This window comes from Triplophysa rosa, linkage group LG13 (genome assembly GCF_024868665.1).
Source record: "Triplophysa rosa linkage group LG13, Trosa_1v2, whole genome shotgun sequence".
In the NCBI taxonomy this organism is placed as follows: Eukaryota; Metazoa; Chordata; class Actinopteri; order Cypriniformes; family Nemacheilidae; genus Triplophysa; species Triplophysa rosa.
In genome coordinates, this window is record NC_079902.1 from 12579049 (window position 1) to 12596480 (window position 17432).

At 39.2% G+C, this 17432-nt stretch overlaps 1 protein-coding gene across 4 annotated transcripts in view; it reads right to left on the reverse strand.

Annotated features, from left to right (window-relative positions):
• Positions 1 to 30: 30 nt before the first annotated feature.
• Positions 31 to 17432, reverse strand: part of dlg3 (discs, large homolog 3 (Drosophila)) — an 82493-nt gene continuing 65091 nt past the window's right edge. Inside the window, exons 13-25 of one of the 4 annotated variants that reach the window (XM_057348911.1) lie at positions 16751 to 16907; positions 16418 to 16520; positions 11481 to 11595; positions 7494 to 7670; positions 7304 to 7379; positions 6215 to 6314; positions 4677 to 4718; positions 4358 to 4408; positions 3884 to 3985; positions 3564 to 3736; positions 3312 to 3421; positions 3042 to 3133; positions 31 to 2881 (exon numbers count right to left, since the gene is read on the reverse strand). In XM_057348911.1, the coding sequence (XP_057204894.1) occupies positions 2775 to 2881; positions 3042 to 3133; positions 3312 to 3421; positions 3564 to 3736; positions 3884 to 3985; positions 4358 to 4408; positions 4677 to 4718; positions 6215 to 6314; positions 7304 to 7379; positions 7494 to 7670; positions 11481 to 11595; positions 16418 to 16520; positions 16751 to 16907 (1405 nt within the window). In that variant the 3' untranslated portion in view covers positions 31 to 2774. Of the gene's footprint in view, positions 2882 to 3041; positions 3134 to 3311; positions 3422 to 3563; positions 3737 to 3883; positions 3986 to 4357; positions 4409 to 4676; positions 4719 to 5713; positions 5760 to 6214; positions 6315 to 7303; positions 7380 to 7493; positions 7671 to 11480; positions 11596 to 16417; positions 16521 to 16750; positions 16908 to 17432 lie in introns of all 4 variants that reach the window. The other 3 variants (XM_057348912.1, XM_057348913.1, XM_057348914.1) reach the window with 3 other exon arrangements.

Below are 17432 nucleotides of genomic sequence, written 5' to 3' on the forward strand. Positions count from 1 at the left end.
GCATTGAAATAGTAACAGATTCACATGGTTTATTTCCAAACAAATAAACTCTTGTCCAGTCCAAAATAATAAAGAAAAACAAAACAAAATAATTAGGACTGTGTTCCCTCCAGACCAGGATATAAAAGATGGGTTTTCCTTGTGTCCTGTTAGGATGTACCACCTGTAATCATGGGGAGGACACTACTGTACAATCAAAGGGTTCATATTTGCAAGCACTTACTGCACAGGTGTGCCGTCACATCAAAAAAAAACTCATTACGCTCAAAAAGACAAAGCAGTCCCCATTTCACAGCCACACCTCTGGAGCAGAGACCCTCAAAACACACAGAACTGCTCCCATTCAATCAATCTCAATAGAAATATAATACAATGAATTAAAATTCTTTGGGCTTTACAGACACGGCTGACTGGTATCAGTGGTGTCAGTCAGCTGCTTCGTCACTTCGAGGACCAGTTCTACACTAAACACGAGTCATTTTTGCTCCTGGTTTTTCTCTCTACGGGTCACTGTCTGCATGTCTTTATATATATATATATATATATATATATATTTTTACATTTGTTTTTCATCTATACACTCAGACAAGTTCCACAAGATATCACAAGTAGACAGGCCGTATTGTAGGGAAGCCGATTCCCGACGTACTAAAAAAAATTTCCGATAGGCAGCTGAAGATATTTTATCTATAGAGAAATACCAACGTTACGGCACATTTGTATGGAAATTAATCTCAGAAGTCGACTTACCTGACATTTGTGAGTTATAAAACATGTCTGTCCCAGTTGTATCACATGCATGAAGCACAAGTGAAGGGGGATATTTACACTTGACAGCTATCATACCCATTACAACAGTCTGTAAGCAGTTTATAAATGGCTCTGTTCCCTTCGATTATTCCCTGAACTCTGGTTTTGACACAGGTATGACAGCTGATCGAGCAGAGATGCTTGGCAGGCGAGCACACCTGTTTAGAAAATGCCTGCAGATACAGGAGCTTGAGGGGAACTTCGTTTACTTTCAGTGAAATCCAGACTCCTCGATACAGAAAGAAGCATGTTCTCAAGGGATCAAAGGAAGTTCTGTTCTTCTGTATCCACGAGCACCGTCTCTTTGTTGCGTCACAAGAGCGCCCGGAGTAAGAAACTCATCACTCCAGGCCAGCTTGTTCTCTTCGACTGAACCCAACGAATAGAAGGGCGACCACAGACAAAGTGCTTACAAAGTATTTCAAATAAAAAAAAGACTACATATTTAGAATACACAAGTATAATATATCAGCACGTCTGGGTTCTCAGGGAAGGGAAAACTGTCCCTATACATCACATGATTGCTGCCTTTGAAAAAATGTCATCCATCAGATTCCTGAGCTTGCCAAGCTCACAAGGCTCAACACAGTGGAGTAAACATCAGCCCGGAAACAACGACGAGGAAATAAAAATAGTAGTTTAAAAGCTGTCATTACAAAGAACTGTTTTAATCAAACCATCTTTGAGTTCTGGGCAAAACTGGCGATTTCAGGCTCCACACTAATGCTTTAATATCAAGAAGGACATCCAATACAATTATTGTCTTGATTCTACCCGTTTTAAGGCTGCTCTCCAGTGCAGCTAACAGGACAGTACCGTGTTACCGTTCAGTCTTGAGAATATATTCATGGAAGGCAGAGGAAGTGCAAGTGGGCTGTCTGCTTTTCAACAACTCCAATGAGGGGGAAGGGGAGGGGCAGCCAAAATTAGATTAAAAAAAGACAAAAAAACAAAAAATCAGCAAAAAAGGATTCACAGAGGTAAGACACTTATGTCTATTGCACTCACAAGTTAGGCCTCTGACGGGATTATGGGAAACGCACTCCCCACTAAGTACTGATAGGTTGAATATTGTTTAGTTTCCCCCACGATTGACAGTAATTTTACACGTGTTTCATGATAAGGCAGTTTGGTGTTCTGCAGAGAGCCCAGTTACACCTCTCTACCTCCATCTTTAATACAGAGCAGCTAAAACCACAAGAAAGAACACAAAACCCAGGTAAGACAAGTAAATGAAATCTAACAGCCCTCCAAGTAGACAATTCTAGTGAAGTGTAAAATGTGTACCGTATCATTTCATAATATGTAGTAAAATCTCCTTGTAGGATTTTTATTTTCCATGTAATTTCAGTAATATAAACGTATAGACGCAAAACCCATTTTCCATTTGTTCTGCCTCCGACGACATCATCGACTGCACCGTATAAACGCACGGGCAGCCAAACAAATACAGCGAGCTGAATTACTGAAGTTTTTAAGTGTCTTGAGCCGTGACTCCGTGAACGGTCCCATCAGCAGGCTTGATCTGTATATAGTCCTTGTGGAAACCTTGTTTGTCTTTGCTCGGCATCCTTGAATGTCTTTAACAATGAAACTGATGAACATGTACAAGGTTCCCACTCGAATCACGGTTACCGAGGGTACATCCAAAACTCTGCTATCCTTGATCTCGGATCTTTAAGACATTCTCATCAGTCCGCACGGATTCGCTCGGCTTCCCTTTTTTGTTATACATGACAAAAGATTTCTTTAGGAATGGCATTTCCAATCTTGAATGGAATTGCTGAGAAACTCATGCAGGGGTGTTCACAGTCACAGTAATGGTGAGAAGACGTTTTCATTTGAGGGTAACATAATGATGACACTGAAACTTGATATGAAACATATCAGTGAAAGGGAAGAGAAGGTGGCGGCTGGGAGTGGGTGCGGGGTCAGGCGGGGCGGGCTCCGTGGAGGCGGCGAGTTCAGAGCTTTTCTGCGGACGGGATCCAGATGTAAGGGCCGGACTGCTCCTCTATGATCAGCTTGATTTTATTATAGATCTCATCTAGTGAGTCACCCTGGACTATGGCTGCAGAGAGACACAAACAGGCAGTTATGTGCTACAGTACAGCACGTTAAACAACGGCACTATAACTTTAGGGAAATAAATTCTTCCCTTGTCTAATGGTTTCACTTTTCTGTTCATTTATACAATAGCAAGTCAGGGAAGTGGTATTAAAAAAGGTTACCTGTGAAAAACTCGCCAAACTCTTGTTCAAGCTTCATCGCCTTTTCAAAGACTTTAGTGGCTTGCTCGTATGTCTGTCTCTTATTCATTTCCCTGTTAAACACATTACACAATCTGGATATTACACATATCTGGATGTAGGTACCTATTCTTAAAACGTGCTAATATTTTGTATAACAGCACTGGAATGTATTGCAACGGTGCTTCTGTACGCAACATCAACATGTTTGTTGATATCTAGTTGATCTAAATCTATAAACTGTGAACTTACATAAGGGCCTCCACAGATTTGGGCTTGATGAAAATGGCGATGGGATAGAGCTGTGCTTGCTGCAGTCGCTTTATGGCATTTCCAGACACATCCAGGATACAATGTTTCCCCTAAACAAGAGGATTAGACAAACCTTTTCATCCTTTGTCAAACCGCACACAATAGCAGGCACATGGGAAACATTAAAGAATTAAACACCAGTTAAGATTCTTTGCCGTATCTACACATCACAGACTATGAGCCATCACTGACCCTTTCAGCCACCGCCCGAACAGACAAGATGCTGGTCCCGTACAAATTTTCATTAAACTGGCCGGCCTCAATAAATTTATTGTCCTGAATGTCCTTCTCCATTTGCTCCCTCGAAGCCACAAAATGATAGTCCTGCCCGTCCATCTCATTCTCTCGCCGAGGTCGAGTCGTGTCTGAGGAATAATGTGCATTTATTACTTACAATTAGTGGCAAAACATTTCAATGCAAAAGTGCTCGGTAATGGAAAAGCAGTTTTAAGATTCGATAGCATGCAGACAGTGTGGTCAGTGGCACGTTTTTTGGACGTCGTAACACTCACGTGGGACGCAGGATCCAAACTTGTGGGGAAACTCTGAGATCAAGTCATCGTTGACTCTGTCCTTCATTGGACCTAAGATAATCACAGGCCTCGTGTAATGAACTGAAACGAAAGCCAAATCAATGACGGTCAACGTGAGTGCTCTGGATGGACGACATTTTATTGCTCTGCTATCCTTTCTCTTCTTAGATAAGTGTTTGACGTATTATGTAGAAAGTTATTATGACTGCGTATCAAAGACTTTTCTGGATTTTGCATCTTGGCTTGCACTGATAAGACAGTTTGAACTGCACTACAGAAACTTTCCATGTGAAATTTATCAAGAGAGAGGTCATTTACGTACAGAAGTCTCAAAGGTACAAACACAGCCCGTTACATTCTGAACATCAAAGAGAAGATGGAACATGTATATTGCCTAATACTCTGTGTAAACATTTGGAAAATATAAAATTCAACAAAAGCATGAATACTTACTCTCCTGTCGGATAACTGGCTCATATGACAGAATTGTGTCTTCTTGACCCTCTGCATGATGAGAAACGACAGAATTATCCATATGAAACATGAACTACAACATTCAATACAATCCAGCCCATCTGGTTTAACTTGTATCTATCAATCTCTTTTTGCACTTGAATGAATCCAGATTACATCTTGTAAGTGACCAAGTTGTTTTGTTTCAAATTTCCAGCAGACTACAATAGAACACATTTAATGCAGACAGTTAAGCAATATGTACGTCTGCTTTAAGCGATTATAAAGCATAAGCTAATGGATGTTAAGAGCCACTTACTGGAGCTGCTCTCGCTGTCACTGGTGTTAGACGTCAAACACTCTGTGGATAAAGGACGGAGGTTTATAAATAACACAATGCAAACTTTTGCAAATGTAAGATTAACAGTATTACCCAGCACAGCTTAAACTGAAATAACACACCCTCCCGCGCCATTACAACAAGATCAAACAAAGATTGAGTGATGAGAGAGGGGGGGAACAAGATGTTTTGGGCACTTAAATAGCTGCCGTTTCCTTTTCCTAAAACCCTTGCGATCTTAGATTCTCTGCTGAGTGTTTCCTATGACCTTGTGTTCGGTTTATCAGACTGATACTGCTCCACATGCCAGCGTAAACAATCCAGTGTTGGGTTCCTTACAGGAATCAAATAGCAAACACCCCTTAGAGACGATAACAACATGATAGTGCTGGTATATTTAAAGATTAAACATGCAGAAGTCAGCTTTAAAGTCACTAAAAAGGGTCCTGAAGAGGTCTGTCATGTATTTACACTTACTTTAGTGTATATATAAACACATCTGTCATTCAGCAAGGTGTTTTTGTAAATGATTCCTATTCAGGGATCAACAGCACAAATTTTATTCTGTATTTTAGTCTGTCATCCTATAATGTAACAATGTAGCTATATGCAAATCAATAACTTGCAATAATAATAATAATAGGATGTTTAAACCCCTTTTAAGGAATGCTTCTTATTTTATTACAAATTATATACATATTTTTTATATTTACTGAACTTAGTTTAAATCAACAAAATTCCCAATATTACACCATAAAAATATGCATTTTACAACCAAAGATAAAGATCAGTGACCGCACAGTGATGCCCAATATGGCAAGTGAGACTCACACTAGTCTAGTACCTGCAGCTCTCACCCTTATTATTAAGTGCTTCTATTTATAAATATGTGGTCAATCCATTTGTAGGATAGAGAGGAGGAGATTCGATGACAAATAGAGATGAATAGGTGTATGTGGTGTGTGTGGCTCAGAGCTTAAGAAACAGCTGCTTGACAAGAGGAACCACACACTTACTCAAACTCTTTGATCCGTAAAAGTCATCGCTTAACCCTGGGAAGTCCTGAGCGTCCCGACAGGTGAAAGCAAGAACGAAGAGAGCAGAAAGGAAGAAGAAAGAGAGGTTAGTGAGAGGCTGGGAGAGGTGTAGTGCTCGTCAGGGATGGAGCTGTACTAACACCCCCTTGCTGTGCTCTAAGAAATATGAAAATATTAGAAAAAGATCTGCTATGTGTTGAATGTTTCATGCGATTTTCTTCTCAAGGCCTAAACGTGATCTTAAAAAGTGTCTTGGCATGTATTTGTTCAAGCACAGCATTTGTGTGTTAGTGCAGCCTCACACCTGCGAGACGTGCACAAATGAGACTCTTCCCAAAGCAAGACCAAAGGCTAGAGAGGGTCCTGATTGGCTCAGAGAAATATGACTGGCCAATCAGAAGCCACCTCTGGGGTGAGTGACAGTGACAGGGTGAAGCATGAAGGACAGCGTGAGAGCCCTCGACACACGCTCATACTCACGTTCAGTCTCCACCAGCTCCTGCACTATATTCTCTTTGCTCTTGTAAAACGGGAACCTGCGAGAAAGGTTGAAGCTTTTTTTGCGCTTCACTTTGACTGGCTGTGCGGAGATGGTCCAAAATGGGGGGATGGTGTTGAGGAATGAAACAAACAAACAAACAAAAAAACAGAATGGGTTTCATGTACGTAATCCATGACACGCATGCAAAAATAAAACCCATAAAAACCAAGATGATGCATGCTTGCACGAACACAAGTGATTGGGGAATGTGAATGTCGACATTAACTCGGACTCAAGCTACATACAAAAACACACTTTGTTTGACTGTGAATATAAAAGGAACGCACAACTCAAAGAATGACGTTAAACGTCTTCTTAACTGTAGCAGAATGGAGTCATGGATACTAATGGCAAACCAAACAAGTACAAGTGAAGTGTATCATTTTTGTTATGTCAAAATACATCCTCGTATTTGATTCATAAATTTCCTGAAGAATGTGAACACAACAACACTGAATCAACACATGGTGTGCTTTGGGGTGGGATTTTTCATTTGACCAATGGCGAGTATTCAGGAAACCTACGATGACACTAGTGGCTTAAAAATGTCACACTTCACCTTTATGGGGTTAGCTCATCCAAAACATTCTGTCATCATTACTTAACACAAGGAAATCCTGCCATGTGCCGAAATCTCATTTGGATTTAAACAACATTTTTACAGCCTGACAGCATCTGTATCTTGCCTCCTTTTGTGTCAATGATGACAGAATTGTCATGTTTGGATAAACTATTTATTTGAGGCACAATAAAGGGGAGGCATCTAAACCCAGTGATTCTCAAACTTGGTCCTGCAGGTCATGAAGTGTCGCAGGGTCTTCCAATATCAGTATCAAGAAGCACTGATCTAACACCACATCTTATTATGAAGCACACATCGTGTGTGTTTTTGCTTTCATGTGTGTGCGTTTCTGTGAGAAATGAGATGCTCTGTAATAGGAGCCTCCAGGACACTGTGAGAAGTCACCGATTCCCACACTCGGGGGAAGTGGGGCAGCTCCCACGAGTCCCCAACAGGTGTCACTTACCCTGTTGGACTCGATCATGCCCGTCCTTGCGTGGAACTTGACTGTTTTTAACCGTGCACGTTCTTTCTTCTCCACCCTGTGGATCAAAGCGTAAAAGCGTTCAAACCTTTAAAGGGTAACAAACACACCCTGTTACCCAGAGTAAAATGTTACGATTGCATTCTGGCTCGGCGCGTTGGCAGAACTCTACCTTTTCTTGCTTGGTATGACCCCGATCTGCTCACTCTCCCCGTGGGGTGTAACCAGACGTGCCTGCCACCACTCGTCATCGGAGGCGTTGATGACATGCAGGATGTCTCCGTAGGAAAAACTCAAACCCTGGCTGGGCAGACAACTGTCCCTGGTCCTGTCATAGTCAAAGAGAGCCCTGGGAACGCCAAACACAACCATCAACAGACTACTTAAACAGTGTTTGCATTGTAAGAAATCGCTTGTATTTGACTACAGGGTGGGGATATACATACAGAAGCACACAAAAAACATCGCTAAACGTGTGCGCAGTAATGGTATAACCAAAATCTTATCGTTAAATGAGTCATTATAAATCACAGCAATTGTATATTATAGTACATGCACTGTAATTAAATTAAATACTTCTGTAATTATAATAATAGTTTAAAATACACAAAAATAACTCTTTCATAACAATGTTATAATGCAAATTGTAATGCATATTTATTTGAATAATAACAGACTTGCATATTTTACAGATGAATGTTAGTTCATAAAGATTATTTTCTTATACTTGGAATGATTTTTGTGTTGGACTTAAACTAAAAAGCAAGATTACTCTTGGACAATTAAGTGTCCTTCACATTCAATAACAACATTAAGACACCTAGTAATAGATTATTGTTGTATTACAGTTTCACTGCACATCATTGAATTCAATATTAATGCACAAAGTGGCAACATTACCAATTGTAAACAACCTTGTACACTACTACAAATTTTCTACCATCTCGATCCAGACAAAAACCCGTGACTAACCACATATAACTGGTGAACGATCATGATCCTACTATGTTTAACACATATTTACTATCAGCAAAACAAGCCGAACTACTAGAAATATCCCATCACATATTTGATATAAACAAAGCTGATTTTTATAAGGACATTCATAATGCTTTCCCTCCTCATATTGTTTCTGGATCGTGTCTACATTCCTGCTTCCTCCAGAGATAGCCTGTGGTTAAGCACCTTGCTCAAGGGCAGAAAAGGTATAAGATCCCAATCATTTTTCTTGAGAGGGAAACCAGATGGCGACGAGTACAGAAACACAGGCAGGCATTGTGTCCACAGCAGAATGGCTTTACCTGTCAGACAGGTCCAAAGGAAGGCAGAAAAACCGGCAGAGCAGGTCTTCCTGTTTTCCAAATACCTCTGCCTCAGAAAACAACGATTACAAGCCCACTGAGACACAAAACTGACAGCACTGCTAATTCTAGTGAAAGAGAACAACCAAAGGCATGTTTTGAGATGGAGATGCGTAGAATGGGAGTATGTCTGACTTGCAAACCTGTCCTATTGAGACACACCTTTATCACATCAGTGCATTCACATGAATGTGAAACTGCCTTGTGATCTAACACTCGCACAAGTGGTCAGCTGACTCACATAAACCCTAAGCAGCTGAGCTCTGTAGTTAAAAAGCTTACTTTAGGGTCAACCCACGATCGACCGACAAATCAATCCCACTGTTTTCAGATTTCGAAGCATCACCTGCCACTAGGGGTGTAACGACACTTCGTATTACGATATTTCGCGATGCAAAAATGTTACGATGCGCATCGTAGAGAGATGGGGATATTTTACGATATGTTTAATTCTATTCGTTCAGCGGTCAAGACGCTACCTACTCTGCGCCAGCGCGTCACGTGTGCTTATCTCACACATGCGGTAGAGAGAAGCACAAGACACAATCTGTGTCTCCAAGTGGTTTACAAAGCCTCATATTTTCCTTCACAATCGCTGTTAAAACACAGCAAACTTAAAGCGTGACTGCAGGCGAGTCACCCCGAAACTCATTACAAAGGCAGCACAAACGTTTTTAAATGCCAATGTTAGTTTATCCGCTAACGTGAGCTGCTGCATAACGTGATATGCAACATAAAGTAAGCCAAAAGAAACCAGCGCTGTTCCGATCAGAGAAGAGATGAAGTGAGTCGAACTGTATATTAAAAGATCGAATGACATGCTAAAAAATAAGTATGTGATCTGCATGACTGAAGAAATGTAATACAGTTCATGTAATATGTCTTTTTGAAAGATTTTTCTCATTCATTACTGTCTCAAGCAGAGACACGAGCCAATAGCGTTTGAGTGTGAGCTCTGTCAGAGCGTTTCATTGGTTAAGTGTAGTGAATGAACACGCCCTTCACTGAACGAAAGAGTCAATTGAGTCAAAATGAGACTGAATGAACTGCTACATGTAGTTCATGGTCTAATATTCTCTGTGTTACAACAATGCATATCCAGTAGTTACTCAACTTCTCTGAAATATAAAGGTAATGACCTGGTTTCATTTAATTCCAAGGTAAAGAAAATTATGTCAAAACAGTTCAATCTTTGTATGGAACATTTAATTACACCAATTAAATGAGTTAATCCAGATAGATTTTAGTAGACTAATATAATGTAGATTCGTCGACTAAAAATAGACTAAAACTATGATAAATTGGGATGACAAAAACTAAATTGCACTTTAGTCAAAAGACTATGACTACAACTAAATCAAAATTTGCTGTCAAAATTGACACTGATCTTAATTCTAATTTCAGTTAAGCCTTAAAATGTTAAAATTCTTTATTAAGTTGTATGTGCAACAAAATAAGTTACTGAAATTGTTAATATTTTGAAAATAAATGTTATTTGAATTTCAGTTTCATTTTTGAATTTTGTTCAAAATATCGAAATGCGTATCGTATCGTGAACCCAGCATAAAGATATGTACCGAATAGTGAGCTGAGTGTATCGTTACACCCCTACCTGCCACCCAGCTCCTAATAAACCAAGCCTCACTAACCGAACACCATGAAACTCTAAAATCCATACAGTAAACACCAGCTATTGTATAGTGAACAATATTTCAAGTTATGTGACAGTAAGTCTGCAGATTCAAACCTCACCACGTGTGATCATGATCATCAGCTTTTCACATTAAGGATGTTTAGCGATTAATTGCGACTAATTGAATCCAGAATAAAAGTTTGTGATTACATAATATATGTCTGTGTACTGTGCATATTAATTTTGTAATATAAACACATACACATACATGTATATATTTGGGTCAAAGACGTTAAGAAGTCCCCATCAAAAGAAATGTACAAAAGTGATTTTATGTCCATAGAAAGCACATTAAATGTAAGTAAAATGTCTACTTTATGGTTTCAACTAAGTTTTTGGAGAATAAAATGTCAAAATTTGGTTAATTTGGTAAACATTGTCATTCAGTGTAACACAATATTTATGTACAAATTCGAACAACATGCTTATTTTTATTTGTACATTTTTAAACATATAAAAGAATAAGGGAGCATATTACATTTCATTGTGCTTAAAATGAGTAAAAAAATCTTATTGACAAATGGGCAAAACACTAGGATAGTGTCAAATTAAAAAAATGTCAAATTACTTTCACCCCAAATGCTAATTAGTTGTAATAAGTCTTTTAATATGCCTAACAAGATTGTTACACTGAATGACATTTTAGTAGGCGTCTTCTGTAAATCAGGGAAAAATGTATGATATTTATATTTTGTTCAAAAAAACAAAAATGCTATTAAATTTAACAGAAAACATTTTCTTTTTTTTTTAACAACAACAATTTAAAGCAGTATTACACTTATTGTTTTATGCTTAAACACTTTTTCGTCTTTGACCCATTTAAGATTTTTTTAAAAATAAAAATCAATAAATGTTTATATATATATATATATATATAAATTACATTATATATAAATATGAATATATGCACATTAAAATAATTTTCAAATATATACATGTGTACGTGTTTACGAATACAAAATAAAATTTGCACAGCACACAGACATATATCACGTAAACAAACTTATTCTGGATGCGATTAATCGTATAACAGCCCTACTTCACATAAAGCCGCTTTTAATGCAAGACAGTGAATAGCGAGTGAATGCGAGTGCGGTGAAGATACCTGACGTAAAGCGAGCGTTTCTCACTGGTGCGGAGGGAGCCCGATCCAGAACTCATGCTGCTGTTCATCATCTGCTCCCTCAAGTCGTGGATCTTGGACTCAAAGCGACTGTATTCTGAAAAGAGAAGAGGCACAGGGTCTGTCAGCATCACCTATATTTACAGTGATTATTCCAGGCTCTCGTCCATGTTTTATACGAGCGGAGGTGCTCATTGAGCGGGGCACAGAAGGAACGCACAGCAGCTTATTGAGGACTGATTAATGACCTGAAGAACAGATGGATATTAATCATGTATCTACATGAGCTATGCACTAATATCTCCTGCCAGATCATTCATTATGCATATTAATTAAGTAGAACACGCACTATTCAGTATAACAGAATGAAAACATCTGACAAATGTCGAACTAAAAATTATTTTTCATATCGAACAAGGCGTTGGGTTCAGGAGCGGCGCTGAAGCGTGATGGCTGGTCGCAGGTAGACTCTTAATTAAACGCAAACACCTCTGCTGCGCTGCGCAACTCTCAAGCTTAGCAACTGATTTGTACAAGTACACAAACAGCAGAATGCACAGGTAAACAACACGACAGTCAATGAAAGAGTACACTTACAAAAAAGTAACCAAAGAACCATGGTATTACTGTGTTTTTGGACATGGTACCATGATATTCTTGCAAATATACAGTAAGTACTATCATGATATTAACATACGATACTATGGTATGTAGTACTTTTCTATAAGCATACTGTTTTATGCTGGACTGTTTTATTTTGGATATACCTTGGAAGTCAACTATAAATCCATTTTCTTGTTTGTATCCTTGTATCCTAAGATCAAAAGGTGACCTCCTAAAACATGCTTTCCAGATTCTTAGATTATAGAGTTGCTGCTTTTATGAGTTTTCAAGTATTTATATTTTCATAAAAAGTGGAATTCCTGCCTAAGTCTAAAGCTCAACGTGAAGCCGAAACTTGGCCTTCGATATCAGCAGAAACCACGCCTGCAGGGAGCTCTACCGTACACACCCTGCTTGTCACAAACAAGTTAAGCACAGCAGTGAGGTAAAAGGAAGCAGAAACATAAATGTGTCCAAAATTAATCATAAAAAAAGAGAAGACGCATGTAACTTATAGTGCATCAGAGCAATATAAGAGTTACTATGCTATTCCAACTTACTAGCTTCAAACAGGTAAAAAACAATTACTGTTTAGACTGGGGATGCACAAAACACCACATCTTTAAACCAAACTTGAAATCTGAAGATTCAATTGACTAATCTGGCATCTGATGCAACCCCTCCTAGGCAATCTCTTTATCACACTTTCCTCCCTTGGCTTCATTATGTGCAGGGCTTTTATTTTGGGGGAACAGGGATTGGCTGCAGACTGCCTCATTGTCAATCCAGAGTTATATAATAATGCAATTGTGTGCCTGCTTACAACATGAGATGTACAGTTTAGGCTAGGTTATGATAAGTACCCTCCGCTCATTTGTGAGGATGGCATGCAAGTTAGCATTGAGATGCATGACTCTATTTTCTATCTGCTCTATTGTCTTTTGATGTAATGAGGGGCGTGAAGCATCTAGCCATTCCGTTTGAAAGAGAGGCTCGATCCAGCGCCAAAACAACTGCTCAGAAATAAAACATCAATTAAAAGTATTATAGTCAGATTAGCGCATTTGGGTGATACGATAGTACTGGGCCTGTTCTCAGATCAAGATAAAGCTATGGTCCATAAAGAGCTAGAAATGCACCAATATATCAGCCAATAATCAGTATTGGTCAAGTAAAACCAATTATTCACACTATCGGACGATAGTTTAAAAACATTGGGCCGATATATCCTGTCAGTCAAAAGACGACAGGAAAATACAATGAATGTGTGCTCTGTATATAGAAAAAGTTAAGAAACATCACCAGTTTGATGATCAATATTAATAGTCATTATATGAATTAATAACATTCATAAAGTTTAGAAATATTAATTTAATCTTCAGAACAGGTATCGGCTCTGAATAATCGCATCGGAGGAGAAATTTAGTATTGGTTCTTCTCTATAAAGAGACCCAATATGGACCCAATAAGAAGCAAAGTCAGATGCTTTCTATAACAGGAAAGTAGAAAGAGGACATGATGGTTTGTTAGACCAACCAAAGATTTTTTATATGATTGGCACATGCCCATGCTAAACTGACACAATGCTATCATGATGTGTATGACTGAAGACATTAAGGTTGCTAATGTGGTTTCTAGGATGTACTTGGTATTATCATTTGACATGCACATCTGTTAACTACGATAAGCAATTGCAAACCACATCTTAACAGTGACACAATCGTCAAATTCATTTTGTAGCACAAACAGTGCAAGACTAGTTACACTCTGAGCTTGAACACTGTATTTAGGGTTCGTTAAAATCCTTTAGCCAAAGGATAAGCAAGAACCACCAATTATTCACTTCTAACTTTCCATGTGGAATGTATTGTGTCCTGTATTACCTGTGTAAACGACAAAGACAAATAATAAAATATATTCGCTCATCTGTCACTCAGGTGTTTACACTTGTGGCTTGCGAGGCCAAATACGACCTGAGCTGTTCACCATCACCGTTGTGCTGGACACAAATACTTTACCCGCTCAAGTTCAAACAAGTTAATGTATAACATGAAGCGCTCAAACTTTAACAGAAGCCGGTCTACAAACAGACTCTGTCCTTTTCTTATACACACAAACTTTTAGAAGCCATAGTGCTGGTTCCCACCTAATTCAGCGAGCTATTCTGGCACGGATTAATGTGTCACTTCTATTTCAATGTAGACACAAGAGCCCTTGGGAGGGAGAGGGAGAGGCAGTCCATTTTTACTTCGCCGGTGTCTGACTAAGGAGAGAGGAGGAATATGGGGGAGAGCGTGCTGAAACACATAACTTACACTGCAACATTCCTGTCATTGCTTACATAGACACTAGAGAATGCACTTTACATTATGCATATTAAATTTTATAAAGAGACTAATATCAAGACCTGTCCTACGTGATGATCAAACGTGTTTTAGAAGTGGTGTTGGCTACCTGTACATGATATTCACGCTCAAGAGAAATCATTTTAAAATGTCAAAATGCAAGGAGCAGCAGCTACAACACGCATCTAATTCACACAAGACAAACAATTTAACTGAAGTTTCATTGAAGTTTCATCATGAATTATTAAACGTCAGGTTAACGATTGTAAATATGACTTCCTGAAAGTGCCCTTCCCTGCACCTGTCCAGAGCTCTGCAGGAAGCTTCATAATCATGTTTTAAACAAACATGATGGCGAAGCGCCAGGCCTCAAAGTGCAAAATATCCCGGATCCCACAGACAGACCTCAAGTTCAGTTCAAAGGTGAATCACGCTACCTTTTAAACTCAATAAAAAGCAGTTTGCTGGTGCTAATGTGCTTTGATATTTTTCCGATAATCCAATCGCGTGCTGGTGTTTCGTGTTTGTAAAATATTCTGGCGAATATAAAACACGATATCCTCGAGCTTTGAGTTGACTTGGGTCGCGCGGCAACGAAAACACCTCAGGTATCGACAAACCTGCAGCAGAAACAACGCTCGTGTAGCATGTTCAATGGATGAACATGTGAAAGCGTAACTTTACACGTTTAATTATTGTTTTATTATTTTCACTTAATGTTTTAATAATTCACCTTTAAACACGCTGCACTCTGCTAAACATGTAACTCGAGTCAACAGAACTCCATTGTGAACAAACGACGGCGTTTTCGCTTTCTGCAACTCACTTCAAAGAGTAAAATACAATTCTGTCGTCAATAAAACGTAAACTACAATCACACCCCTAGAGTTCTTCACTTTAAGCAACTTTGAGAATCCTGTATGAATGTAAGTGGAGGAGCTCTTACCCGGCGGCGGCTAAAGCGCTGTGTTCAGCTTAACCTCTCGTTGTCCGACTCACTCGACAAAACATCTTACGTTAGAAAAAAACGAGTAAAACAAATTGGGAATATGGATGGGGAAATGTCGTTTCCCTTAATATCGAATACCAAGGAAAGGTAAATAAATATTAAAGTTTAAGGTGAATGTTTCGGTCTGTCCTGCTTCGCTCCTCCCATTCCAGCAGCGGTGAGTTTAACTCGCGCTCGAGACGCGGGATTTCAAGCCGTCCCGCGCACGCGACCGGCTCACACTTACTCCATTTCTTCTCCCAACCCTTCCCAGCGATCAAGCAAAAAAAAGATCGCTAACCCTGGTCCAAAAATAAGCTTTATACATGCAGTAAAGTTCTGCGCTTCCTCTGCGGTCCTCAATTCATGTATTTGTCTTCCCCCTTTTCCCTTTCACGTTGACCCCTCCCACTTCTGGCCCCGTTTCATTCCAGTCTTTTTTCATTCATGCAAGTGAAACTACAATGGCAGTCGGGCTGTTCTCTATGCATATGCATTATTACTGAAGATATCACCTGAGCACAGTACGTCAGAATGTGCCCGCCTACATTCTACACGAGCGAAACATCGGTCCTACTTTGCAAAATGGGATTGTTTCTCGTAAAACTAGGCGAGGCTAGCTAGTTCACCTTTCTTAGAGGGATATACAGTATATCACTGTGTTGGAGATATACAGGGCTCTGATAAAGCAGACAAGACACAACAAGCATGCATGGGTGTGTGAAGGGAGCAGTTTGGGGTCTTGGTTGCAATAATCTCATGTAATGTTTCTTAGAACGTGATGCAATCCTACAACAATCATTTCAGTAAACTTAACACAATTTACTTGCCTGTTTTGAAAAGGAAATTGTTAGTTGATCTGCCTATTTACATAAAGCTAACCATCTGTATTCCCACTGTTATTCTCATTCATTGTCCTCTAGAGAGCACAATTTAATTTGCACTGATGAAAATCATGAGATGCACAGTAAGAGACACTTTACCTTCTGGTCTGTACTGGGCAATGATGGTCACTGTCTGTCCAGCCCTCTTCAGCGCAGCAGCAGCCTGTTCATGGGTAGCATTGCGCAGGTTTACTCCATTCACCTGGGACGATACCATGGCAACAGATTAAAACAACAACCCCCACAGGCCACACACTCAAGCAATCACATGATGTTTTATCAGCTGCTAGCCTTCACACAAATGTAAAATGCGTAACAAAAAATCCGAAAAATTCCATTTTATACACATAACAACATTTATTTGCTCGATGTCACTGCATTGTTTCATCAGCCTTCACACTTTCAACTCGAAGGTTACGGGACGTTACTGACCGACAGGATGCGGTCTCCTCTCCTCAGCTCTCCGCTCAGGTCGGCTGGCCCACCTGCCAAGATGAAAGACACGAAGATGCCCTCCCCATCCTCACCGCCAACAATGTTGAAACCCAAACCGGTGGAACCTTTGTGAAGCAGGATCTTCCGCGGCTCTCTGTCAAGCAGAAAGACAGCGTCAGGATCGCCATGGACTGGAATCGCCACAGTGGGGAGCAGGGAGGGGAATGACAGTCAGAAACATGTGTGCAGTATATACAGGGATACAGTGAAAAACCACATCCGGTGTTGTGAGGTGTTGTTTGAATGATTCAGTTTTACAAAACTTAAAAATATATACTGTATATTAAAAGGATAAAAAAGTAATTCATTAATAATGAATGAATAAAAAATAAAAACAAGCCTCATTTGGGATCAGTATGTTTGTTTCATTGTCAAGACACAACTTTTCTTTAGAATATTAAAATAAATGTTTTATAGTTTTAGTTTTTCTAAAAAAGTTACAACAAAATAAAATTGACAAACAAAACGTACATTTTTAAATGTCAGGATATGATTTCTTGAATGAAAAATGAAAAATCTGTCATCATTTACTCAGCTTGTTTCAAACCTGTTTAAATTTATTTTTTCTGTTAAACACAAAAAAGATATATGTAAGGATGTTTTCAATTTTCAGTTCTGT